General features: G+C 38.4%; 3 protein-coding genes across 4 annotated transcripts in view; all 3 read right to left on the bottom strand.

The window, feature by feature from the left end:
* The window catches only part of ell (elongation factor for RNA polymerase II), a 37,445-nt gene extending 32,914 nt beyond the window's left edge, over nt 1-4,531 (bottom strand). Inside the window, exon 1 of the mRNA XM_023339977.1 lies at nt 4,361-4,531. Coding sequence (XP_023195745.1) covers nt 4,361-4,495 — 135 coding nt within the window. The 5' untranslated portion in view covers nt 4,496-4,531. The remainder of the gene's footprint in view (nt 1-4,360) is intronic.
* A 2,587-nt stretch (nt 4,532-7,118) lies between these two features.
* On the bottom strand, nt 7,119-14,679 carry fkbp8 (FK506 binding protein 8). The gene is made up of 9 exons (XM_005795612.3): nt 14,573-14,679; nt 13,815-14,085; nt 13,298-13,467; nt 12,483-12,571; nt 11,111-11,331; nt 10,334-10,506; nt 10,173-10,250; nt 7,849-7,983; nt 7,119-7,517 (listed from the first exon to the last, which is right to left on the bottom strand). The coding sequence occupies exons 2-9, from the start codon at nt 14,050-14,052 to the stop codon at nt 7,431-7,433; spliced, it is 1,191 nt and encodes a 396-aa protein (XP_005795669.1). The 5' UTR covers nt 14,053-14,085; nt 14,573-14,679; the 3' UTR covers nt 7,119-7,430.
* Nucleotides 14,680-18,821: 4,142 nt separating this feature from the next.
* The window catches only part of LOC102228095 (single-stranded DNA-binding protein 3-like), a 103,305-nt gene continuing 95,838 nt past the window's right edge, over nt 18,822-26,288 (bottom strand). The window contains exons 9-17 of one of the 2 annotated variants that reach the window (XM_005795613.2): nt 25,295-25,359; nt 23,464-23,509; nt 23,328-23,363; nt 23,165-23,219; nt 22,131-22,201; nt 21,925-22,003; nt 21,582-21,610; nt 21,380-21,481; nt 18,822-20,412 (exon numbers count right to left, since the gene is read on the bottom strand). In XM_005795613.2, coding sequence (XP_005795670.1) covers nt 20,383-20,412; nt 21,380-21,481; nt 21,582-21,610; nt 21,925-22,003; nt 22,131-22,201; nt 23,165-23,219; nt 23,328-23,363; nt 23,464-23,509; nt 25,295-25,359 — 513 coding nt within the window. In that variant the 3' untranslated portion in view covers nt 18,822-20,382. The remainder of the gene's footprint in view (nt 20,413-21,379; nt 21,482-21,581; nt 21,611-21,924; nt 22,004-22,130; nt 22,202-23,164; nt 23,220-23,327; nt 23,364-23,463; nt 23,510-25,294; nt 25,360-26,288) is intronic. The other variant, XM_023339973.1, reaches the window with a different exon arrangement.

Below are 26,288 nucleotides of genomic sequence, written 5' to 3'. Positions count from 1 at the left end.
GACAAAATTAATCTAAGCCTTAGTTCACACCGAGTTATTTGTGTTGAATAAACATGTGTATTGCCTAAACATTGGGAGAAGGTTTGCTTGTTTTTGCTTGTGTACACTTCTATAGGGGTCAGTGGTTTTCAGTCTGACATTTTCTACACTCAATTGCTGACACAATTTGGCACAAATACATTTTGTGCGATCTGTATGAAAGGATGAAGCAACATGTCAACCAGATCACATATTCCAGGCTGCAATACAACAATGCCAGTAATTAGAAAATAATTTAGCTTTGAAAAACTTGCAAATGCCAGTTGATATTTAGTTTCTTTATAGCAAAAAAAAAAAAAAGTAATCTTGAGCACTGCTGAATCACAGTTTGTTTCTCAATACAATCGACAACAGCTTTCCAAGGCGTTATTAAATACTCATCCGCTCTCTAGAAACCGTTCTGGATGACGCTGGTAGCAGAATTACTCATTTCCTCACTTGCGTCACACCCGGTTAAAGGAAAAAAAATAATACAAACATGATAAAAAGGAAGAGTGAGTGTTGGGCTCCAAGTCCCACAGCAGGAGCTCCGGTTAACTTTGTCCTCAAATGTGCAGAGAGGAACCCAGCTGATAGTCATGTCTCTTACAGGAAGCACTCATTACACAGACAGCGCCATGGCTGCTGGGTGGATGTTGCGCAACGTCCAGAAACAACATGGAAAATACTCTGAAGCCAATAAGCAAACTGCATAAGCTCTGCACCTGAGCCAGCATTTTGCATTTGGCTAGCTTAGATAGGCATAAGCTGAAAATATCTGAAAGGAAAAAAATGTCTTGCTCCGTCAGTGTCTACACAATATATTTAGTCACAGCACAGTGATGCAATTAAGAGTTTAACTCTTTACCTTATCCAACCCGCTGCTGCAGCTGGGTACCAGCCAGCATTCGGGTTATGACGAAGCTAAAGGCGTGTAAATACTTAAGGAAAAAAATGTCTGAGTCACAATGAAAACAATTGAGGCTGAAGTCTAGGGTGTTGCAAAGAAACATAAGATTAATTTTACTTAGATTGCACATAGCCTCTATCTAAGTTAGGTGATTAAGTTGGTTGTTATTGATGTTCAGCTAAGCATAAAGCCAAATCCTATGATGCTGTTGGTTTGTCATGCAATACTATAAGTTTGTTATTCTTCAAAAGCATTTTAAGCTCTCCTTTATAACTTTTAATTATGCAGATTTGTTACAAATGACATACACAAATTGTAGTGCATCTATGTATACCCATATGAAACTTGCATGTTTTAAAACAATAACTTATTTGGATTAATTTTCCCATCATCTATAATTGTCATTTACATTCATCTGGAATGCAAACTGAGATCTCATATACCTTTACCAAAGACACTCCTTATACCCAAAAGAAAAGAGTGACTCAAACATAATCCTCCGTTCTCCAGGTGATCTTGCATGTGCTTATTTCCATGCCAATGCTTAAAGCACTCCTAACAAAATAAGCCCTTCATGAACCCATTTGGTTATGCAGCAGACTCTATCCCATAAATCCGAGTAAGCGTTTTAAGTGTAATAAGTGGGAAAAGCATAAAGACACGGTTAATCTATAATGAACTTGGCCACGGTGGCTGCAAGACTGCTTATCTGATTAGGATGAAAATTGCAAACAGGTTCGTCACTTCCTGGTCCGTCTCTCCAGTTTATCAGTCCCTTTCATCTATGGTGTAATATTCTCCTGACAGCTGCACAAAGTTAAACGGCTGACAAACTTGTGAGTCTGCACTGATGAACGCCATCTTCAACAGTCATGCCAGATGATAACAAACCGAAGTGTAGCCACTTAAACTGACACACAAGCCCCGCAAAGGTTACCGTCAAACCAATACCTTTGATTACATCAGCAATAACAACATCCAGTCAAGTTTGCACCTAACGTACGAGTGACGTAGGACTTAAAGACAGTTTTCCTTAGTAGTGTGTGCTTAAATGTAATCTGAGTTACTTGCACAACATTTCCACCAACTGACTATTCAACTGTGAATTTCCCTCCAATAAACTCCTCTTAATTCTCTTCTGCACCACAGAAGTGGTGCCTGGTAAAGTCCTTCTGATTTCTTGGTTAATTTTATGTTTGCAGCCATGATTATTTCATCCATTAATTGATACTCAAAAGTTCAATTTCAACAGAAATTAGCCTGTTTGTTCAGAGTTAAACTTCTAGGCAGTCATACAGTGGTTTGGTATTTTTCACAGTTTTGAGTTGGATTCAGTGTCGGCCGTTTAATACTTAAATACTGTATATTTTGCAAGATACCTAACAGACCTTTTTCTTTTAGTTCAAATGACCCTTCACGTTATTTTGAAGTATGAAGAATGGTATATTATTGAGGAGATATAGTTATTTTCCTACCAGTAGTCTGAATCATTATGAACTATGAAGGAAAACTGTACCGGCACAGTAAGATTTTTTTTCACTGGCCGCCACTGTTGACTAGAATGATGATTGCTGGGGTCTGAAACCTGCAGCTCTTACGTTCCTCCACAGTAGCTTTTTGTAACTTTTCACCCAGAGTATATAGAACTGAACCGCGTTCCTAAATGTACAAGGTTTGTCTTTTGTCGCCATGTTTAAATATGTTTTGCTGTTAGAATGTATTCATTCTCTTGCTATAATGGTTTAATGGATTTTCTCTGCTCTAAAACCTAAAAATGGACATACAATGTTGAAACCTTAACCATAAAAAGCAAAACGAATAAATAAACAGTAGGCTTGTTTGAAGGATTATGTGTAGTTTAGTTTGAGAAGGGGAAAAAATGGCTCTTTGAATTGTGGATGTTGCCACCCTCTGGTACAGACTGTTCTACAAATGAAATCTGACCATTTTTAGATTTCCCTTATCCTTTCCACAAACTGCTTCCATGTGCGCTAATAAAGCCAAATTTTCCTGAAACCCTACGGTCTGTTTTTACATGACTTGAATGTTTTACTGCTGCCTTACAAAGTTCAGATCATTTGGATGAGTAACATTATTCAAAACATCCAAATAAATATAAATAAGAACTCTGCCCTCCTAGTTGCCAAATGTGATATCACAACAGGCATGTGTGTGGAAGCTTGTTTCTGGGTAGAGTAGATTTGAACTTGATTGAAATACAATTGATTAAAAAAATAAACTAACAATTACATTGTGTTCTATAGGCAACAAACCAGAGCTAAAGAGAAATTCGCTGATTTTACACAAAAAGTGTGGCAAGTAGTTTTAAAAGCATAAAACTGAAACAGAAGTTTGTGTTTCAGGCGTGAAATGGTTCTCTGCATCTCCAAAGAAAAATAAAGTTTCACATTCTTAGCGAGCACAAACACTTGTGTAATGCAACTGAGAGAAAATCCCTCTTACTAAAACCCAGTTTACCTGTTCCAGTTTATCTGTTTTGGTTTATCAGCTGCAGTCTTGCTGTAGACAGCCACTGAAGCTGGAGATAAGGCCCTTTCCTCCTGCCCTGTCAGGTTTTCCCTGTCAAATATTTATAGAAGCTGAAACATTAGATGGGCACAAACAGACTTAAAGCTCTGGGCACAGAAAGTCCAGCGAGCAAGAAGAAGCTATAAGCGCAATGGCTGTAGATTATTTGAAAGCCAATGTTGATATGTATAAAACAAAATAAAACCAGAAATTTTAAGTTTGACGCAATTTTTAGGCTGTGATGAGTACGTGAGCATTTACTGGAACTGAGGGGGTTGGGAAATGAAATAGACACTACTCGCATGAATGTTGGCTGTTCTCTCATAATTATTCACGGCGTCGTCATTTGCCTGTCAACCCAATTCACACTTTCCCCTGACATTACTTTATAAGAAGGCGTTAGTTCAGAACAGACGATTTAAAGCTCCAACCCTCGCTGCTTCCAGGCAGTCGCAGGCTAGTTCTGCTAGCAAAGGTCTGCCAAAAACATTTCTTTGCAGCTCAACAAAGTTTCTGGAAGCATCGACACATGACAGCCCAGATTCTCCCCTGGTTGTCAGATTCATTCCCAACTCATGTTGGGGCGAATTAAGTAAAAAAACTGTTGCGCAAACCAATGAAATAACCATTGAGGCTCTTGTGTTGAAAGCAGCGAGCTTGATAAATGCAAGACTACGGTCAGTGTGAAGTCAAAAAAAAAAAAAAAAAGCCTCGCTACAACATTTCCAACTCAAAAGAAGACAGACTTTATAAACCAGGCTGCAGTGTTTCAGCTTTGAAGGCAGCGGCAGACAGAGCGGTGACTGACCTCCCTCTGCCTGCCTGCCTGCTTCTCTCACTGCCGACAGGAAAAGAGTTCAGACCCGAACCAGAATGGCGCGCCGCTACGAACAACAAAATTACCTTGCTGCTCCGAAAGCCTTCAAGCGCCCTCAGCGCGCTGTCAGTGAGTTTAACGTGAAAGACGGTGACATTGCTGCCGTTGCTCACTCTTCCACAGGACAGTCCGTAGCACTGCTCCTCCTTCAGCGCCGCCATCTTACCCACCGTTCCCACACTCTGTCGTAAACCGAGAAGTCCCGTTGCTTTTCATTGAATATTCAGCGGCTGGTCACTGATGAAGTCACTGCTCTGCGAGGAAGCCAGTGCAGTTACATTTACTATAACCGTATGCTTTTGTGTAACAAAGTGTCTGTTATTAAGTTAAATTAAAGAAATGTTATGTAGAATATATATCTTTCTGATAACTGTCGAAATAAATACTTTTTTCTTCATTGTTGCGACATTATTGTGAGAACTTAAAAAGTTTGGTGATCTCAAGTAAAATGGGTTATATGGGTAAGATTTAGTTGGAGGCGTAACTTTAAAATCTTGCAGATATTTTCTTATTTATCTGCACACTAGTCACACAACCGAATGCCTTTTAAAAATAGAAGTGGTGTAAGGTCCCTTACATGGGAAGGACAGAGAGAATTGTATTATGTAGTATGAAGCAAAACACTTTGTCAACCTATGGCATCATACGTTTAGATTATAAGTAACAACGGGGACACAATAAATAATGTATGTTTCCAAAGAAACAAAATTAATTGAAATACATTTTTGGATGTATTCTGTCCCAATTTACCTACAACTGATAGATTAATTTATCATCCAAAATGCACAGCTCTACATTTTTTTCCAACTATGAAAACTTTTGTGTTATTTACAGCCTTTAACAAAACCAGAATTTGACATTAATTTATCTGAAATTGCTGAAGTACTTATGTTCATAAATTTTACCTCAGTATGTTTAGTACAATCATCTAACTGTGGTCCCTGAAGTTGGGGGTTGCAAACTCAACTTAGATACTCTTAAGAAAAACAAAAAAAAAACATAAAGAAGTGAACTAGTCTCAAATAGTAATACAATTAAGTTGTTGGCTTTTAGTATTGCCATCTGGATTTATATTGACTGACTAGTAATGCTTGTGTGTTCAACAAATAGATTGGGTTTACTTTGTGGATCTCAATCTGAAAAATTTGGGAACCACTCATCTAACTTCAATAATTTTGTTTTACCAAACATTTCTCATACAAATAAAAATCTGCAAAAGCATGTTGGAAGGATTTCAACTATTATGCTACAGTCTTTTCAAAATCCTTTATCAAAATGTGATACATCTTAGCCGACTTTATAATTTATGAAATTTTAATACACTGTAACAATGACATTGTATTTTACAGCCAATTAGATGTAACTTAACGTTTTTCATTGCCATCTGTTTTAAGAAAACTTTCCTAAAATCTTGAGTTAAATAATAATAAAAAAAATAATCAAAACTTTTTCCGTCCAGATCTAAGGATGAGATTAGTCAAATGATGCTATACAGTATCAATATTGTTGGTTTGAAATCACTAATTTTCTGACTTCGATACAGGCCATTTTAAATGGATGTCAAACTTCCTCCTCAGTGCAGACACCAATTTGACCCTGCAGTAATCTGTCGCAATCAGGAAAGATAGGTCATCTAAATATGCCAGTGACACAACATTGTCTAAAGTAAAGAAGAAAACATGCATACAATGTGAACAAATATCCAGAAGCCTTTGGAAAGTCAAGCTTATCAGTTCAGGGAAATGTTCAGCCAGTGACTTCGGCTTCTTTTCTGTGTAAGAGAAAAACAAGACTCAAATGTATCTGAATGGGAAAAGTCCCAGTGAAGTCTATGTAATTAAAAGTAGCACTTTTAGTTCCTCTGATATTACAAATTTAACCAATTTAACCACAGCTGGACATAATGCAACATCCATCAGTCAAGCCATAGCTAATAATCAAAAATTAAACAAAACAAACAATACTTTTATAAGATATTTATTTGTAATCAATACAAAAATTAAGAAAAGCAAAGAATGCCAGGAACTCATCTAAACAGTTATTTTGTTGGCATGGTGCAGCTTTTGGCTCTGTTGTTCTGACATCTACTCTAAGGATACCACACATTTAGCGGTCACGTTTCCGTTTTGGAATGAACAACATCAGTAAATAACTTACAAAAAAAAAAAAAAAGCAAACTAATGGTCAGAGTCAGGAACATTTGGTCATAATAATTGAAAAGTAGAATATTAAATTGAAATTAAATAAATCTTCCTTCAGTTACAATCCTAGCAATATATGCCTTTAATAAGCTAGCTAGGATGAAAATAATTTTTTTTGTTCCAACTTTGATGCCACTGTCAGTGTTACTTCAATAAGACTGCAGATTGTTATGTCTTATTTAACTGAAATATGTTGCTTGGTGGTTATTTTGACTTTATAGTGTCAGCGAACAGTGAAACGGAAAACTACCTCATCAAAAATCAACTGCATAAAAGCTGATCTACGTAAGGTAGTCAGTTTTGGACTGCTTTGAAAGTGTGTCTGGATTACTTTGGTCAGCTAATGTATTTATATATAGAATCTGTATAAAGTGTAAACAGGCCAGCACACAACAAACTATCTTGCTATCTTATGGACCTCAGATAATAGGGAGCAGTTTGAGAGGAAACACTGTACCATAAACTGAAATCACATCACTTAGGTAATAAATATTTTACAAGAGCAATCTACTGCTGTTAAACTATATCTCAGCATAACTGCCATTTTATTTTCTATGTGGTAAAAATATCTTCCATCTTGATATGTTCTCATTTTTCTTTTATTATTTCAAACAAGCAGTTCCTCACACCAACTACCAAGAACAAGAAACAGCTGGAACAAAGGTTAGATGCACAAACCTATCCATCTACAAGGCTTGAAACACATTTCCCCATATGTAATTATTATTATCAATTGTCACATACAGTTCTCAAACATAGTAGAGAAAAGAGTGTGACAGTGAAGAGGTGATTCACCACCTGACATTTCCACCTCCTTTCACCGAGTGTGAAGGTGTCGCCAGATGTGCTTCAGTGTTTAGGCTCTCCCCACTGCGTCTGACTCTTCTGGTTCACTTCAGTTTCTGGCCGCTATGACAACAGATAGAGCTACTCCACCAATGGCCACAGCAGTCGCACCAAAAAGCCACTTCCAGCTGAGACCCTGTAGATAGACAAGCACGGAGTGACTCATGTGAAGGTTGAAGTCACGAGGCAACAAAAATGGTCCAACATACACATGCTACAGCTAAGCACAAAAGAGTCAACATAAATTAGCATCCCTTTATTAATGATTGACTATGTTTACAGATGCCAATATTTGAATGAGTAGATGTTTTAGAATTAAATAATAATAATAATTAATAATACAAAAAACTAAATCCAAATACATTTTTTATATTTGATCATTTAAGAGTTTATACAGAGAAAAGTATATGATTGATTAGTGCAAAAAACTGGTTTACAATGCAGCTTTATTTTAAGGACTTTCTTACCCATGAAGACTTGGCTCTGGATTTTGTCGTGCCACTTTTGGAAGGATTTCCTAACATCTTCTTGTACATGGCCTGTTCTGCTCCCCTCTGCTCCGAGTGCTTCTTCACCAGCTTGGAGAGCTCTGCATGAATTGTCTGCACACAGAGAGAGAAAAAAAGCCCCAAAAAACAAAATGATGACACTGGACCCAGTTCAGACTATGCAGATGATAACTAGATATTTAACAAGTCATAATGTTATACAATTACACAGTTAGATTCCCAAAGATCGCAGTCAGTAAAGTTCTACTTTACTTTAGCATGTAAAGTAGAACTTTTTGATATTTCTACAGTGGGCAGAAATATCCACTGCCCACTGTATAAATATAAAACCTGAAAAATATCATGAGGGAAAAAAGGGGATGGCAGGTGTTGTAGTTTATTTTCTAGAATAAAAACACACCAGATCGAGTAGCATCTCTATAAATGCAAATATATATATCAGGTAGATATAAAACATTGAACATTTTTCCATTATTAAATCAACTTCCATACTGTTCTGAATTTTAAGACTGTGGGAACCCTACAGAGTCCATCAAAACAAAACTACAACCTGTTAATGTCATGACAAAGCCCTTACTTTACCAGACAACTGGTTTGGACGATACAAAAATGTTGCATTTACAACATCAATTGGCCATGCATGTTTGAAATTACTGATAAAAGAAATAATAAATACACCAATTTAATATGACCTAGCTCTACTCTGCTGGGATCCAAGAAATAACAGGCTTCCATTACAATGACCAGGCTGCAGTTTAGCCCACATGTCCTCAAATATTCCAGGATCTGACTTCAATTATTGTTCCAGCAAAAGCTCTGGTGTGAGTCATTTCTTTGCTCTTAAAGCTCTTGAGTGACTAAGCAGATCTGTCTTATCAGACAGAAAATGTTTATGCTCAGTAATTGCACTTCATCACAAAGACTGAAGTAACACTGCTCAGAGTTTACAGAAATATTTACCCATTACCAAATTAATATTATGAATTATGTGTTCCAGTACAGACCTGTGGGAGAAAGGCATTGCTCTATCTGTACAGACTTAGCTTTTGTTTAGTCATTTTTGCTCCCAGTTATACATTGAAGGGACAGTGTTTAGTTATAAATCTAGTGAAAGTTGTCGATGTGATTGTAGGATTACAAAACTGACAGAACAGTGGCCGGTTCCCAAAGGAAAGGACAAAGTGGGATAAATAAACATGCAGTGTCCTGTTTGTCCAAACACTGTGCCGAGACAGCCAAAGGCAGTCTAAACTGGAAATGTCAAGTCTGCGTGTCATTTTAGGACATTAAACAAACCAGACAAATAAATCTTCTCTAGTCAAACTTGAAGACGAGGGGTGTGGCAAGCTGACAGAGCGACAAATGTAAACAGTGATGTATGAGGAGCATTAGCAATGTCTTTCACTTCGTCCACCAGTTAAAAAGCACCTTATTGATTTGAACGACTGTCATTAAAAGGGAAAAGAGTAGAGATGTTTGCTTTGTGGTATTACAAATGAATCAGACCAGCATCTGACTAATGTGTTAAATCTTACTATTACAAAGCGTGCGTGCACAAAGATATTTATTAAGGATTCTCTTGCGGTCAGAGACTTTCTTTGATGACACAAAGACCTAAAGTCCCATCAGCTTAGATTTATGGGGTGCCACCCTTAACCAGTTGTGTAGACCCAAATATTTTGACAGCCTTGTTAAAACAAGACTAGACTTCCTTTCAGTTCCCAATTTTTCATCATTGAAACTCTGCAAAGCTAAGGCTTTTTAGTGTAAACTTTCTCAACATCTTCAGATTGAATTTCCCCAAATTACATGATTCAACTTCCAAAATGTGCACTCGCCTGTAAACGAGGGAATTTAGCCAACATGCATCTGTCCAAAATGAAATGGTACCTTTCATTACACAGCATGTGCAAGCAGGAAACTGGTGCACAGACCATGTGCTGTACAACAGATTGGTGTAGGACTAACGTGGGGAGTTCTGGGCATCAGCTACTATGGTGCTGCATCTGATCCAAGAAGCCCACACACTTGAAAATACTCCGTTAAGTGGCCTTATATAGCCAAAGAACCTTATATAGTCGGCTGTATGAGCAGAAGAGAACCCATGGATAGGCTTTAGATACGGCCAGGGTGCAGGGTGAACCTATTTACAGCAGCAACATGAAAACAGATCCTTTGAAATGATGAATCAGCGGTTCACCTCACCTTGCACAGCAAATTGATTCATGTCTTACCCAATGGCACCATCTAGTGGTCAAAAGGGAGGACTTTTATTTCTTTACCTTGTTGCTTGGTTCCAGCTTCAGTGCTTTCCGTAAGGTTTGAATGGCCTCAGTGTATTCCCCTTGCAAAGCCAGAACCTTAATCGAAAACACACACCAAATAATGCATGACTGCGGCAGAGTTCAGCAGAGCTTGGAAGGTAAAAGAAGAAGAGCGATACCTTGCCCATGCGGAAAAGGGCTTTTATGTTGTCTGGCTGGTGCGCAAGAGCGGAAACGCAAGATTTAAGGGCCGCATCATAGTGGTCCAACTTCAACTGAGAGGCAGCCATGTTATTCAGACACTTGACTTTGACATCCAGCAATTCCTCCTCCTCCTCAGGACTAATGTCAACTGGAGCAGAACAACAAAAGAGTTACTAAAACCTAACATATGTAGACAAAACAAAATCCCTATCGAACTCAAAAACATGACAAGGTTTTACATTTTTTAACCTCCATTCTGATAAAAAAGGTCTAAATGTGTTACTCTTTCATGCCTAAACCTAACATGTACATAAATTAATCCGGACACTAAACAAGACGAAATAAACACAATTTGCTGTTCTATCAATCAATTTCAAAATGCATTTTCAACTTCAAAGAAGTCAAAGGCATAAAATATGCAGTCAGGATTCAGATTGTTGCATTTGATTGAACAATATCAAATTTTAAAGATCAAATGTAATAAAAACAAATTTAAAGAATTTCAAGCTGAATTCAAAACATATAACATGGCCAAAAAAAATTTCAGGTGGCTTTTCTGTGTGAAATAACCCACACAGACAAAAACATGTCCTAAGGACAAAGGTGGCTAAACAATGTAATTTCAACATTAAGCTAAATAATTACAACTATGATTTTCTTTGTATTACCAAGCAGCATTGTAACATATTTTACATAACATAAAAAAATAGAGAATGTTTCTCTGACCCTTGACTCCTCGCTGTTTAACTCACCTTTGGAGTTTGACTCTGTAATCTGCAGGGCAATGCTGTATGAGTTGACAGCAAAAGCATAGTCTGTGCGCTGATAGTGAACATTGCCCCTCTCTCTCTTGCGGATGGCCAGTGCAATTCTGTCTGAAGGCGGCATCAGCTCCACGTCTGGCGCGTCAGTAGCTTTCACAAGTTCCACTTCTAAGGATAGCTGTGCGTTAGGGGGTACCTCAGGTTCAAGGCTGGCAAGAAAATGAGACACCGGTCCAATGAAGAGAAGCAAATAAAAATACCTGGATAACTTGGACAGTTTCATCAAATAAGAGGAAATATTCTCAGAGGCTTGTGTTCATGTCAAAAAGTTGGAATTTCTGGCAGGATGATTAACTTCAAGCTGAATATTATTGTAAAAGTCCACTATTAGCTTGATTTAAATGTATGTGTAAAGGCTCACTATAAATTTCTATCATATTCTAAGTTACAAGTGTTAAATTAGCAAATGTGTAGTATTCTTGTCACATTACGGCTTCAAGAAGATGCTGTCTTTACGCTGCCCATTTCAGGTAACACTTTAATGCCAATTTCATTGTGTGCCTTTGTCTTACTATTGTTTTATGTGTTTTATGACCTCAACAGTGTTGTTAATGTTGGTGGGTTACAGTAAAGTGTGCTGCTGAATATTCCTGGGTCTCCTTTCCTCCCTGCCACATCACTATTTGTAAATGTATTCTTAGTGTAGTAACTCACCTGCTTAAATAAATTAAATAAATAGGACATTTTCATAAACAACAGAGCTTTTTCTGGGACTAAAACATTTGAAGAAAAACTGAACTCATGCAAGCAAAATAAAAAATAAAATTACAGACCCAAATCAACTGTCAAACAACAACTTTAACAGAGTGATTTAATCAGTGAAATGGACTGGCTGACATCATGTAATAAGACTGGTCAACAGGCACTTATGCATTCCTCAAGCATGCTCTACATTTCTTTTGCAACACACCACATTTACAGAAAATAATTTACCATTTTCGAAAATAGAAAAGTGCATCTCATTTTGGCTTTGTCTTCTTTTTGTTCAACTGGCCTGAAACTGCAACTCTATTTGTAAATATTAGCAGATTCCTCTTTTAAGATACCAGAGCAACGAAGCTAAATGACAAGCATCAGCTGTTTACAGCAAAGTAATGTCATTTACAGTAAGGCAGAGTGGATACTAAATATTCCGGTTAAAAGCTTTCAGTCAGTAGACAGATATGCAGATACATTTGGATCAACAACAAATTTTCCTGCTCTGGAGCCAGCTTTTCTGTCTGTGAATTGTTTTCAAAGCTGCTGAAATACACAGGACTTGCTCAGGATTTAACACAGGTTCACAGCTATATTTTCCTACCTTCCCCTGGCACCATATGCATATTTTGCATCAGTGTGAATGAGCGCCTTCTCTCCCATTTCCATGAGCTGCACAGTCAGATCCAGTGCCTAAATGTAAGGAGAAATTACCATGAAATAAACTTTTATCACAACTACTTTGATAAATGTCAGACATGCAATAGCCTGGCCATTGCCGTCCTGTGCAATCAGCTCGCAGAAAGTTCTCGCTCCAGCAAAGTCTGGGCTTTCTCCCCTTGACTCGACTGTCTCCGGTCAATATTTGTTCAGACCAATCAGCGAACAGAAGGAGCAGTCGCAAATGATGACGTCAATTTTCTGGACTGTTTTAGAATTGTAGTCTGCTTGTAGTTTCATTAATGGCAGAGGAGGAAGTGAACAAGCAGTTCAGTCCGTGTTGGTCACGTTTCCAAATATTGAATTAACATTAACAGCTGCCTCACAGGCAAACATTGGTGACTGGGTAAAATTTAAAACTTCAACACAGTCCAAGCCTTCAGGAAGCCATTGTTTTTCAATAGCTGAGGGCCCAGTCCCTCAGTACGAAGCAAAGTGTAGTACAAGCGGCTAGTAAGGCAAGCCATAAAACAGACTCACTCATACCCAAGGACAATTCATGTTTTTGGGCGGTGAAAGGAAGCCAGTCAGAGAGAACTCAGGCATTTACAGGGAGAACATGCAAACTCAATGTAGAAAGATCTCAGGCCAGGATTGAAACCCAGGACCTTCTTGCTGCAAAGCAACAGTGCTACCGACTCTGGCATGATGCAGGCCTTATTAAAAAAATAATTAACAGAACCAAAAAATGTTGTGTACTTGAATGACATCGCCGTCCCCCAGAGTAAACGACAGATTATTTTGCTCCTCAACAAGGGTTCCATCCATCAAAAGTGTTTTCAGATTAATTTCCACATCTTGTCCTTTTTGAGGTCGGCTAGCTCGCCCCTTCCCTGGCTCCAAGACTTTCTTCTTAAGCTGGTCATTTCCTGCAAACAACGTAAGTGACATTGTGTCAGAACAAAATGGGTCGCTTTCTGGTGATTATGGAGCAACAAAAGGCTAAAGATTGGTTTTGTTTAACACTGTGCAGATTAGAACTCATTCATAAAAAATAGAAAATAGCACAAAAAAGCCAAACATTTGAGTTTATCTTTGAAGTTTCAGTACAAGTAGCTGTGAAATCTCCAATTAGCTTTAACCAAATTATATCTCATTATTATGTGGGCTATAAAGCATTTCCACATGCTGATGGTGCGACTAGCTTTAAAGACTAAGTAAAACTCTCCAGAGGAATGTAACTTATGAGTCCTGTCATCCTACAGTTCTCACATACCCAACACATCCAGCCATTCATCCATTTGTGCTGAAGCCTCAGATTCTTCCTCTGCAGTTTTCTTTCCTGTATTATCTGCTACATTCTCATCCCCTCCCCCTGCATCTTCCAAAGGAGGAAGGTCATCATCGATGTCTTCTTCATCTAAAACCTCAAAGTCCTCCCCGCTGTCCAGCAATGAGGTTTTTCCACTCTTCTTGGCAGATAGAGCATTTTCATGGCCATCTGATGCGTCCATAGTCTCCACTTTTCCAATCAACAGTGCATCACTCTGTCAGGCAGAACAAAAAACAATGCAATTATGTGCATTTGAGGTACATATTTAGCTTTGGGTTGCGATCTTAAGAGATGAAATTTCAAATCACTGCTTGATACAATCAACCATAAGTTGTTTACCTAAATAGCTACATAACTATTTTCTAAAACATTCTACAGTCATTGTAAATTGTAAACAAATAAGTACGGAAAAGCTCAGAAGAACATACCACACAAATCCGGTTAACTGACAAACATAAACAAGCTTTCTAGAAGTTTCTAACAAGTTACCTTGCAGCCAAACCCTCAAGCAGCTAGCAGGCTAACAGATTAGCAAAATACAGTAGCGTTAGCTGTTAGTCTCGATATATGCTAGCAAACTGTCAGTGAACATCAGAAGACCTTTTTCACCCTATTTAGCGACCTACTGCTGTTTTAATAATTTCAGAACGTAAGGACTCGTATAAGCGTCATTAATTAAATAAAAAAAATCCACCATTTACCTCCAAATAACCTTGTTTTGGTCCCGAGTCGTGTTCCCCTTACTTCAGTTCAAGGCAGAGAAGTTAGCTTGCGCTTTGTCAACTCGACAACCATTAGATGGGTTGGTGTTGGTGTGTGCTCAACATCATACTGACTTCAACCAAGCAGCAACCTTCTTCCGGTTGACCTGAAACTCCTCCTTCTTGAGTGTTAAAGTTGACTGCACACGCCCACACACACACACACACACTCAGGACAGTGGTTTAGATGTTTTATTATTTTTGCTGATTTAAAAGCAATCAAGTGCAGAATGCTGAATAATTAAAGACTGTCGAAAAGAAGATGTCTATTTTAAAGCATGTAAGAAAGCAGTAATAAAGACCATATCTTGAAAATTTTGTAAATACCATCTCCAGAATAGTAGACAAGATGTTAATTTCTATAGTACCATTATACCATTATACCAACTACCATTATAGTTCTAAGATAAAGTGAAAATGATACTGAAAAATAAAGGTACACTGTAAATAGAAAGACATTTAGCCAAAATATGCATTTAGGGACCGGAAGTATTTAGTCATCACATAAGATGAAAATAATAAACTTAAAAACAAATAGGTAAGACCTGGTAAAAATTAACTGATAAAATAATGCTTGTCCTTAAAGGAAATGTCTCTGATGACCTAATGGTCATGGTTAATACCTGACCAGTAAGTAATATATTTAACAATTAAGTCCTAGACCAGTGTTTCCCAACCCTGGTCCTCAAGGCAAACTGCCTTGCATGTTTTAGGTGTTTTCTTCCGTTTGCTGATTTCAATTGATGGCTGATTAACAAGATTTGCTGAACTGCAATCAGCTGAATCAAGGAAACATCTAAAACATGCAAGGATGTATGTCTTGAGGACCAGGTTTGGGAAATGCTGCACTACATTATTCAGAGCACTCAGTGCTGTGCAGACCAGTGATATTTAAACATGATGTTTTTTGTACACTTTGTCAAATACAATTTTTTTTTTTTTTGGATTAAGTTGGCCCATTGATTGTGTTATTACTTAAAAATGCAGAAGTTGGATTTGGGTTGGGGGTTTTATTAGTCTAAAAAAAAATCTCGCTTACAGCGCAGTCTGGGCTTTCTCCCCCTGACTTGCATTGTCTCTGGTTAAATTTTGACTGGACCAATTAGTAAACAGAGGGAGAATTTGTGAACAATGATGTTGTTTACCCTTTATGACCACAGTGTACCCATCTTTTGACACCACTTTGTTATAAATGTAAATTCTGTTGCGACACCTCCAGGCGCTGCAACCATCTTCTGATGTCTAAGTTTATTTCTCATTTTGTACTATTCATTTCTTTATCTTGGTATATTACGTATATACACATAACCTGCATCTTAACTCGAGTTGAGCAAATCTCAATCTCGTAATCTGTTGATGACAATGACAAATAAATCTTATCTTATCTTTTCATGGCGGCTTCTGGATGGATAGCACATAATTAAGTTCAAATCATCTCTAGCTGATTTCTTGAACATGACAAATTCACTGTGCTCCAGTGTTTCCACAATTATCAGATCTCAATCTTTCAGAGCATCTTTAGCATGTGGTAGAGGAGGAGACTCACATCATGGATGTGTGGTAACTCCTTGATGCTGTCCAGTAGAAATGGACCAAAATCTCTGATGAATGGCTCAGCCGCATTTTTGAATTTGCAAAGGCAGTTTTAAAAACAAGAGGGACCAAACAGCCATGATAAAGATATTGTGACACAACTTAAAACTTTTTTCAAGTAATATGATGAAGGAATGAGAACTAGATCTTACCGTAGACATGCACTTTGTTCATAACTTAATCGGTGAACTGTGAACATGAATTAATTAATTTTAACATGGGTGTGCTAAATTTAGAACTAGTTGGGCGTGCCGTGGTGGCGTAGTGGTTAGCGCGACCCGTATTTGGAGGCCTTGAGTCCTCGCGGGTTCGACTCCCGGACCTGACGACATTTGCCGCATGTCTTCCCCCCTCTCCTTCCCCGTTTCCTGTCAGCCTACTATCATATAAGGGACACTAGAGCCCAAAAAAGACCCCCTGGAGGGGTAAAAAAAAAAAAAAAAATTTAGAACTAGTTCTTGTGAAGGGTAAACTGGTAAAACACTTCCTGTTCTTATTAATTCTCCTCTGCTGGTAGCCCCTTTTCTGGAACTGGATATCATCTGATCACGCTTTATAGCAAACTCCCCTTAATGTTAAGTGCTTAATAAAAATTCAAGCCATAAAAGTAGCAATATTTTCTGGAAACAATATTTCCAGTCTAAACATTTTAGCTATGACTAGTCCGCAGCTTTAAAAACGATTAAATTATAACCTTTTTTTAAACTTTATGCCAATTAAACCCTTCAGTTCAGACACAGTTTATGTAGTTTCTGATTCTTCCAAAAGTAATTCAAGTTGAAGACGTAACAGAAAAAATGCAAACAACGGGAAAAAAATCAAATGACATTTATTATTGATGCATTGTTTCTTTTTTATAAGCAAATTATCTGTTTTTCTTTCAGTCTAAAGAAACTTTACAATATAAAGAAACATACAAAGAACATCTTTATTACCTACACAAGACACCTAAGTCCCTAAGACAAGATTCTCAACTATCCTACCATGAAATATAAAGCAAACCCAAGAGACAGACTGCTTCATATTGAATACTGCCGAGTCATCTGAGAGGAACGTGAATGGTTCAAGCCAAACCCTCCCAGAGTAAAACAACCAGCCCATCCGACCAGCAAATCTTCCTAATGGTACAGTATTATACATCACAATAGAAGTACAGAGATGGCCAGCGATCAATATACACAGAGGACCGAGAGAGGATCAGTGAGAGAGTTTTTCACTATACAATGCTATCACAGGAGTGGATCACAACACAGTTTTCCCCCCCATGTTTCTGATTTTGATGTACTCTTACTGTATAATCATGATTCCTTTTTTTTCCCTAGTTTAAAAGTTTTCTGGTACTGATAAAGTCCTTCATATCAAAAACTGCAACACAAGGTCACATTTCTATAGGAAAAAAAATGCCCTGTGGAAAATCTGGTCACAGGATTTTTTTTTCTATTTCATAGCTAACAGTAACATTATACAGAGAAAAAGGGAGTGAAGAGCCGGAGCAGGGATGCCTCGGCCCGTTTTGCGTCTCTCTGTCCTGTCCTCTTTCTGTCCTATCCTTTCTTTCAATGCCTTCACTACATTGCCGTCATTTACACATTCAGCCACTTTACAGTATCTTATAAATTTAGCCACATGAGCCAAATGGTTAGGTTAACGCATCTTTTTCTCTATGAAAAAAACATGAACAGTTTTATTTATAATTTACTTTCAGCTGTATTCATTGGTAGTGACTGACATATCAAAAACATGTCAATGATATCAAAATGCATTTTACAGTATTTACAAAAAGAAAAAAAAACAATAACGAAAAAGAAAGGGTGGTTGGGGTGGGACGGAGAGGAAAGAAGGGAAGCGTTTCACTAAATTCAAGGAAGGAGAGACTGATTCCCAGGTCAGGGATTGCCAAATCCTGGTGATATCCCTGTTTCTGCTGATATTAGGAAACAGATAGCTGTGTCACCATCACCCACAGAGGCTTCAAATGTTGATTGCTTATTGTTTGTTGATGTGAGTGATGCAAAGCAAATTTGATTTTAGCAGCAGTGACAAGGCAGAGAACAGAACATACAGGAAAACACTCAAATCGTTTGATATGTAGCCATGTTTTGCTTAGTGTGACGATTAGGTTTCAGCTAAATGCATAAAAAATGAAAGTAGTACACTGAAAAGACCTATCTTCTTTACAGTCTTCTATGATTGCTCTCTTCTTTAGACCACTGTGGCTGCATGTTGTGGAAAATTCAAGGTGCGTCGTCTTATCTAGACAAGTCCATCACAACAAAGTTAAGAAACTTGCCTAAGCAGCCGGTTCACTGGACAGTCCTCTGTGTTGTCTGAAAGGGATCATCCAACTCTGTGATTGGCATGGGCAGATTATCAGAATGAAGGTATACCAAGGTTTTAAAACTTTAAATAAAAAAAACACAACAACACTTTTGGTGCTCCTATTGGTCTTTTTTTTTAACAAGATTCGAGGTTATTTCATTATTAGCTTTACTGCATTTAAAATGATCAAATCTATTCTATTATTAGCTGTTATGAAATCATTGGTTACAGCATCTACATAAAGAGCAAAAAGAAGTAAAAGCTATAATATTTTGTGAATTAAACCCAGTTTATTCCATATTTTTGCCTAAAGCAAATCAAAGTAACAATATTTAAATGCTGTAGCATTTTAGCTTAAATGGGAGTAACTGTTGTCCATCCATCCATCCATTTTCTTACACCCTTGTGCCTAGTGGGGTCAGGAGGTGCTGGTGCCTATCTCCAGCTAACGTTCCGGGCGAGAGGCGGGGTAGTAACTGTTTTGTTTTTCTTTATTTTAAACAGTTTTGCTTAGATTTTTTTTAGGTGTTAACATCTTGATACCTTAGGATTTTATCACACCCTGAGAATCTTACACCTGATAATTGAAAGCAAGTTAAGTTTTGTGAGAGTATCACAAGGTTTAAAATGATTCACCGGACCAAAAATGTGACACTGTCCAGATCTTTGAGTGAATCCCAGATGGAAACTTTACCACACAGGAAGTCCAGAAGAGAGAAAAAGAAAATGTAACCAAGTTGGACGATTCACTGACAACTCGTAAATAACAAGAACACAAGAACAACACAAGCCAAACCTATTATTTACAGATGAGGGGAAATCTAAGATTCACAAACTGAGTTACCGAGAGCAGTTCCTGTGAGGACCGTCAGAGTATCCCGACTGAGCTACTGTGTAGCAAGTGAAACAGATAAATGAGGGGATTTTTTCTAAGACAAGACAGATAAACAGCTGATCATCCAATGTGCATCTGCAGACAACCTATAGCAGAACAAATAGACATTTTCTTTTAACAACATCACCATTACATGACGCTGATGTGGTTAAGTAGCTGCTTCTCTGTCAATGAAGAATAGCTGGGAGGTCAGTTGCACCTTGAAACGCAGTTTGATGGAAATCCACGCAATGAGACAAAAACACAAACAACAAACGGCCTCAAATCATGTAAACAGAAAGTCATTGTGCATTTCTCAGGTGTGTGCTTCTTCTGTCGTCATTGATGCTGCTGCAAAGATACAATGTGCCCTTTGAAAGGAAAATTCATACCTACATTAGCTGGATAATCGCAAGTATTAAAATAAGATTATTATCACCCACAAAAACAAAACAAATATTAAATGAAAGTTGTCCTAAAATAGCATTATCAGTTCATTCTTTTGAAACGCCTGCCACAAGAGGAGAGTTTTTGAAAAGTCCCACGTGAGTCAACAGCTGCAAAGTCCTCCGTGTTCATGATCTGATGGCGGCGTCCGGGTGGGAAAGAGCTAAATGAAGAGCGCAATCCTGGGGGGGCCTACATGAGAAGGTTCTTGCTGAAGGAGAGGCAGGCTCTTGATGGAGCAGAAGGTCCTTCCTGCTGTTTAGAGACCCTTTCACGCTCTCACACCCATTTTACAGGCAGTGGGATGTGGGGCTCGAAGGGAAGTCCTGCTTTCCAGGGGAATCCCCAGGGGCTGTGTGGCACCACAAGCCATCCACGAAGAGGAGGATGAGGAGGAAGGGAAGGAAGGAAGAGGAGGAGGAAGAGGGCAACGCAAGACACACCATGGTGGTCGGGGAGGAAGGGATTCAAATAAAGGGAGATGAAGAGGTAAAATGAAAGATTAAAAAAAAAAAAATCACACACTCATCGTCATGTTGGGTGAATACTGCAGAGAGAGAAAAGAGAAGGGAGAGACAAGATAAGCCAATGCTGGATTAATATTGTTATGTCACCCAGTTTGAGACGAAAGCAGTACCGCTACAGGGTAAATGCCATGTTCAGTAGCAGCTTGCAGCAAACGCAGTACACAGCAGATAAATATCTGTTATTTATTTTAGGTGGTAGAAAGCAGACAAGATATGAGCCCAGGGAGAAAATGTAGAATGCAGAATTTTAGTTTTTTACTGATGGACCTGCCTCACACAACTACAACATAAGTCAATATCTGTTAGCTGGCTGTATATCTTGAGTTAGGACAGACTACAACAGGCAGTGGCATTTTTTGCATGAATATTGCCCTGGGCGACCCCCTTCTTTTGCCTCGCCCCCAACTAATGGAAATGCAGTCACCTGCCAATTTAGCCCATTTCAAAAGATGTAACGTAAAGAAATCAAGGCCTGTTTGTGCTTACATTAGCTTTTCAATAAGCATTCACCTCCTTAAATGTCTTCATATTTTTCATGGTACCCAAACTTTTATTGAGATTTTGTTTAAGGGACAATAAACAGTCCTATAATTAAAAATCTCAATAGTGTGGCATTCATCAGCCCCTTTCACTCTGATGCTCATAAATAAAATTCAATTCTGTCCAACTGCTTAATCTGTAAATAAGAACACCTAAGTGCAATGCAACCTTAGCTTAAACGCTGCTGTTCTGTGAATCTATCATTAGTGAACAAACAGCATCATGAAGACCAAGCAACACACCGGATAGATTAATGGAAAAGCATAAAAGAAGTTTAAAGCAGGGTTAGAAGGAGCAGAAGAAGCATTTTCCAGGCCGTAATGAAGAGTTGACATGCAGAGCAGTAGTGTAGATTTAGCTTTAAAAAACAACAACATGGAAGTAGGATGCAGCAGAAATAAGATTTTTAGTTCAGAGTTGATGTCTGATATGCTACATGCTACTCACACTTTCACTTTGGAATGGGTTTAAAAAGTTGCCTGCCATCTCGCCGTCATCCCGTGGAGTGCCGGGAGGATTGTTCATGCCTGCCATATTGTTAGGCGAATTCTACAACCCGAACAGAAGAAACAAACAAGAGCCAATAAATAAAAAAATACATGTGGAAAAAGAGAAATCAGAAGCTACGCAATAAGTCAAATAGGCTGACCTTTGGCAACCCATCCATGTCCCCAGAGCCTGTGATCAGAGGAAGAGGAAACAAAAACATTAACAGAATATCCAGAACTTAAATGAAGCTGTTTGTTGCTGAATCAGATAAACTTTACTGGCTTCACTGATCACGTCACATCCACAAAATCAATAGGCCTGCTCATCCTGGTCTAATCTGTTTAAACTTTGATCAATAACAAATAAGCACTGTTAAAAACGCACTTCCTGAATCTGCCATGAGAGGGCGTTGTGCTACCGCTGAAAGACTGAGCAAGAAGAAAAAGCCATGTTTCATCCCGAATGTCCTCAGGAGAGGAATCTGCTGCACACAGCTGTCTCACCTAGTGATCCGTTCATATGATGCTGCTCCATTGCTCCCATTCCTCCCATTGGTCCATCCGGACCTGGTCCCATTGGGAACTGAGGAAAAACAGTTTTTGTTAAAATAATAGTTGAGAAAAGCATTGGTCTTTTTTGTGTTTTTTACATGGTAAAGCAACGCGTATAAAAAGGAAGTTGAATATGAATAAAAATTTCCAGGACTCACATTCGGTCTGTTTCCACCTGGACCAATGGGGTTCATCATTGTGTAGATGTTTTCGCTTGAATTTGTGGAATCTGCAGAAAGGAAGCAGAACATTAGCATATATGAAAGCAGCAGAGTTGCAAAATCTTTGTGCGTTAACTCGACATATTACTCCCAGTGCAACTTATGCCTTCAGAAGTCAAGAGGCTGGGGAAGACTAGTGAACAAACTATATTGTGAGGAAACAAAGAAGGGAAACAGGACCACAGTTCCTTCATCGTGTTATGAGGAAATTAGATATGCCTGCTGTGTGACCCCTTTGTGTGTATGCTGAAAAGATTCAAAGGGATAAGCTGACCTTGCAGTGACACTGCAGGTACCATATAGCAGATGCAAACAACAAAAAAAGTGACACAAAAAAGAATAAAGGACAAGCTGGTCCAGGATGCATTAAGTGGTGGAGAAATCCTGGCTCTGAACGCCACTTGTGTTGTCGTGACTGCAGGAAAAGGAGGGTGAGCACATGTGAGGTGTGCCTCACTGAGGGAGGTTTGTGCGACTGCGGAGGAAATATGTTTTCCCTCCCGGTGTGCGTGCGAGCGTTGCTGTGAAAAGGTTGCCCCGCAACATATCACAATAGAGGAATGTATATAAATAATGAATGGAGGACATTAAAAGAAGCTCTCCACAGGCCAACGGGAACGGAGCAGCTACAGGGTATCAGAGTTTTCTTCTCAGCCAATCCTCCACTGAGACTTTATTGACGGGTTAAAGCTGGGACGGATCAGTCAGTGTATTTTAGACCTACATGCCTTTGCTTCCTTTAAAACACTCATTATAAAACGCTGTAAACAATGCTGGAATTTCTATATTTTTAGAGGAAAAAAAGGAGAGCAGTATAAGTAAAATTTATATATATATTTTAATAATATGTAGATAGGTATTTCTTTTCCTTAAATGTTTCCGAAAGAGAGACAAGGAGCTGTCTGAGAATAAGTTTAGATGGATCCTGTCTGGATAAAAAAAAAAAGAAAAAGAAAGAGTGAGCTACTCACCTCCAGGACTGGGCATGATTGGAGTTCCCGGTGGTCCACCTCCACCTGGGGGACCCTAAAAGGGATGAGAGAAAGGAAGAATGCAGATTGCCAGTCAGTCACCACAGAGTAACAGGTAATTTATGGGCCGTTGTCACACATGAGCCCACGATGGGGCACTTACCACATAGTTTCCTGGAGATGAGGATGAATAAGCTATCTGTGGTGAGAACAGACATGAGGAGAGAGAGAAAAAATGACGCCCGTTCTTGTAAAGACAGCCAGTCATGGTGGAGAAGACATGAGAGAGAGTGACTCACCGAATTATTGTTGGGATTCGGCCATGGACCTCTTCCACTAGGGCCCCTGAGAATACCAGCAGGAGAGGAGAAATTACCCAACGGAAATAATGTTGTGATTCACAGGAGATGATTTTAAATTGCTTCATGGCGTGATACTTAACAATAGGAAACAAACAAGTATCAACAATCACAATAATTTCTGATAATCAGTAGCAGAATATAAAAGGCATACATGTGAGTATTATAAACCCCAACTTTAAGAGGCTAAAAAAAATGTCTGCTAAGATTTGATCCCAAAAGAGCGGAGGTCTCCTTTGCCCTGAACATTAATGGATTTAGAGTTTTGTCAATTAGACTAGTTATAAAATGTTTATTTAGTTGTTATGGAACCACTTGGGACATCTTGGTTTCAAAAACACACATTCTTACAGCAATCCTGTTTTTTATTTTTGAAGAAACTTTAAAGAAAAATGCAATAAATTTTTCCTTCTACTCTCTTTCTTTTATTTAAAACTGTTTAGACCCCAAAACAGCCTCCAACAACTGATTGACACGTCGATGGGCAACTTTAACTAAGCTTTAGCAATCTTTTCAACAACATCAATAAAAAAATGTTTCTTCATTTTTATATTAAGTATGTTATGCCTCCAGGCTCAATTCTAGATCCAAAGTTTTTTTCTCCTGTTCATACAATCTATAAACAATCCTTAGTTGCTATTTTAACATTTGTACTGGCATCACTTTATAATTACACTATACTTTCACATCATTTAAAATGTTTAAATGTTAATTAGCCTTTCGGGTCATCTTTGTGGACATACATGGACAAAAGTCTCCCTCTTCAGAAGCTAGTCTTCTTTTTTCCTCCAAGAAAATATTTTGCGCACTTCTTGTGTTTTGATCTCGAATTGGTTTGCAAAAAACACCCTCAAAAACATTAGCCGCTTTCCAGTCATCAAATCAAGCACTTCATAGATGAGAGAGGACATTTAAAGGGTGGCAGCAAATAAACCAAATTCATCTAGCAGGGTGTTTATTGCTGTTTTGTTTAGGAGTAATGTAGGTACCAAGCGTAACAGGTTCAGTCTTGTTTTTATCACCTGAATATTTCAGCAAAACCTCTGAATAACCCTGAATCAGTGACTTGGGATGGATTACTTTGCTGTTGGGAAATTTTTATCCTGTCCCCTACCAAGTTCAAACTCAGTGGGGGTTTGTTGGATTTACATTTCTCTAAATCACCATGTAACTTGTTAAAAAAAAACAAAAAAAAACATTACAAATACAGCAAAAGTATTAATACCACCAGTAGATTTAGGTTCATATTATTTATTTCCACTAGCATGTTTCACCTTAGGGTACATAATATTAATGTTTTAGAGCTACCCAGTTTGAGAATCTATGAAAGTAACTAAAGATTAGCGTGATGGCAAAGAGTTAGAGGTGATTATTAAACTTAAATCAGTGAAAAGATGTAAAAAAGTGGGTCAGCATTTTATAAAAAGGGTTTTATTGCTGTAAAGATTTTTCCACTGGGATTTGAGAAGAGTTTAATTAATTTTCAATATGCCATTTTAAATAAAATACAAATAATAATAAAATTACTTTTACAATGTAAACAAAACCCAACTTATAGGCCAACTCAAAATAATTTTAAATCTGAATCAACCAGAGTGTGAATTATGTTGGGCCTAAAAGTAAGTAAATAACCAGATCTACTAATCAAAACAATTTAAATGTTTATTCCTGATTATGCTGACAAAGTACTCAAACATGATTTTTATTTTTATGAAACATTTTGTTTTGAGAAAAATAAAACATCAAAAAGCTTTTCCTTCAGCCTACTAACATGTTCATCCCTGGCATCCCCGGCCCCATGGAGTTCGGAGGAGGCCTCATCCCTCCGCCGTAGTTCTGTGCAAAGAAACAAGCACACCGTCAGCTCAGAGCCCCACACCTGCTCCGTCGAAAGTTTTTGAATCCTGATGAAGGTCAGTGAGGATCATGTCTCCTCTTAACGAGAGTCTAATTACGTCCTGTGTGTGTGTGTGTGTTTCAGTGTGTCTGCACTCCCCTCTCGATATTTGCTTGTATGTTGTGAATATCATGGCTGCCCGGTGGGGACGTTTGGCTGCCAATGCATGTTTATATTCGGGTATGTGTGTGTGTATGTGTGTATGCGTGTAAGGGGTTCAGGCCACAGATCTGCTCCACCAAAGGAAGAGTTTTGTTCAGCAGACGATTACACTTGTCGAGCAGATGCCACACCAGCTGCTGCCGTTCTCTCTGCCAAAGTCGGAGAGTCAGGGTGGCACACAGAGGGGCTGAAGGGCACAATGTGGGTGTCTTTGTCTGAGATAATGTTTTAAAATGTGAGGTAGAAGGGCACAGAGCAAAAAACATCTCTTCTAATCAGAATTCAAAAGAAAATTCATCAGTAGATTCGTCTACTGATGAATTTTCTGAGCATCTGGAGCATTACAATACAGCAAATTCAGTGAAATCAAAGTTATAAAGGCAAGTATTAATCTTGGCTCCGGTTTTGGCTTATACCAAAGCATCTGAAATCAGCAGCTACATCTACCCCGTATAACTGGTGTTAGCAGGGTGGGACATCTGGTCAGAGCCAAGGTAATCATCAGAGCTCTTCTGATATTTACAAGCAAACTTATGAGGCTGGTCAAGCCAAATACACCCATTGTTTATAGGTCGTTGCTTTAAAATGATCACTGCTTTTATGGAAGCACTCAGTAAACGGCCGCCAAATGTTGGCCTGGCTTGTAAACTGACAACAGCTCGAGCACAAAAATGACACTGCAGAGCAGCTGGATGGAGAATGGGCT

Source organism: Xiphophorus maculatus, chromosome 9 (assembly GCF_002775205.1).
Source record: "Xiphophorus maculatus strain JP 163 A chromosome 9, X_maculatus-5.0-male, whole genome shotgun sequence".
In the NCBI taxonomy this organism is placed as follows: domain Eukaryota; kingdom Metazoa; phylum Chordata; class Actinopteri; order Cyprinodontiformes; family Poeciliidae; genus Xiphophorus; species Xiphophorus maculatus.
The sequence above is the reverse complement of the archived record's forward strand: the minus strand, read 5'-3'. Positions and strand labels throughout refer to the sequence as shown.

Coding starts and splice junctions, on each gene's coding strand:
- fkbp8 (XM_005795612.3), bottom strand. CDS start 14,052: ATGGACGCATCAGATGGCCATGAAAATGCTCTATCTGCCAAGAAGAGT. Junction 12,572..13,297: donor GGGACGGCGATGTCATTCAA/GTACACAACATT, acceptor CCTTACATTTAG/GCACTGGATCTGACTGTGCA. Junction 7,984..10,172: donor AGCTGGAACCAAGCAACAAG/GTAAAGAAATAA, acceptor CTCTGTGTGCAG/ACAATTCATGCAGAGCTCTC.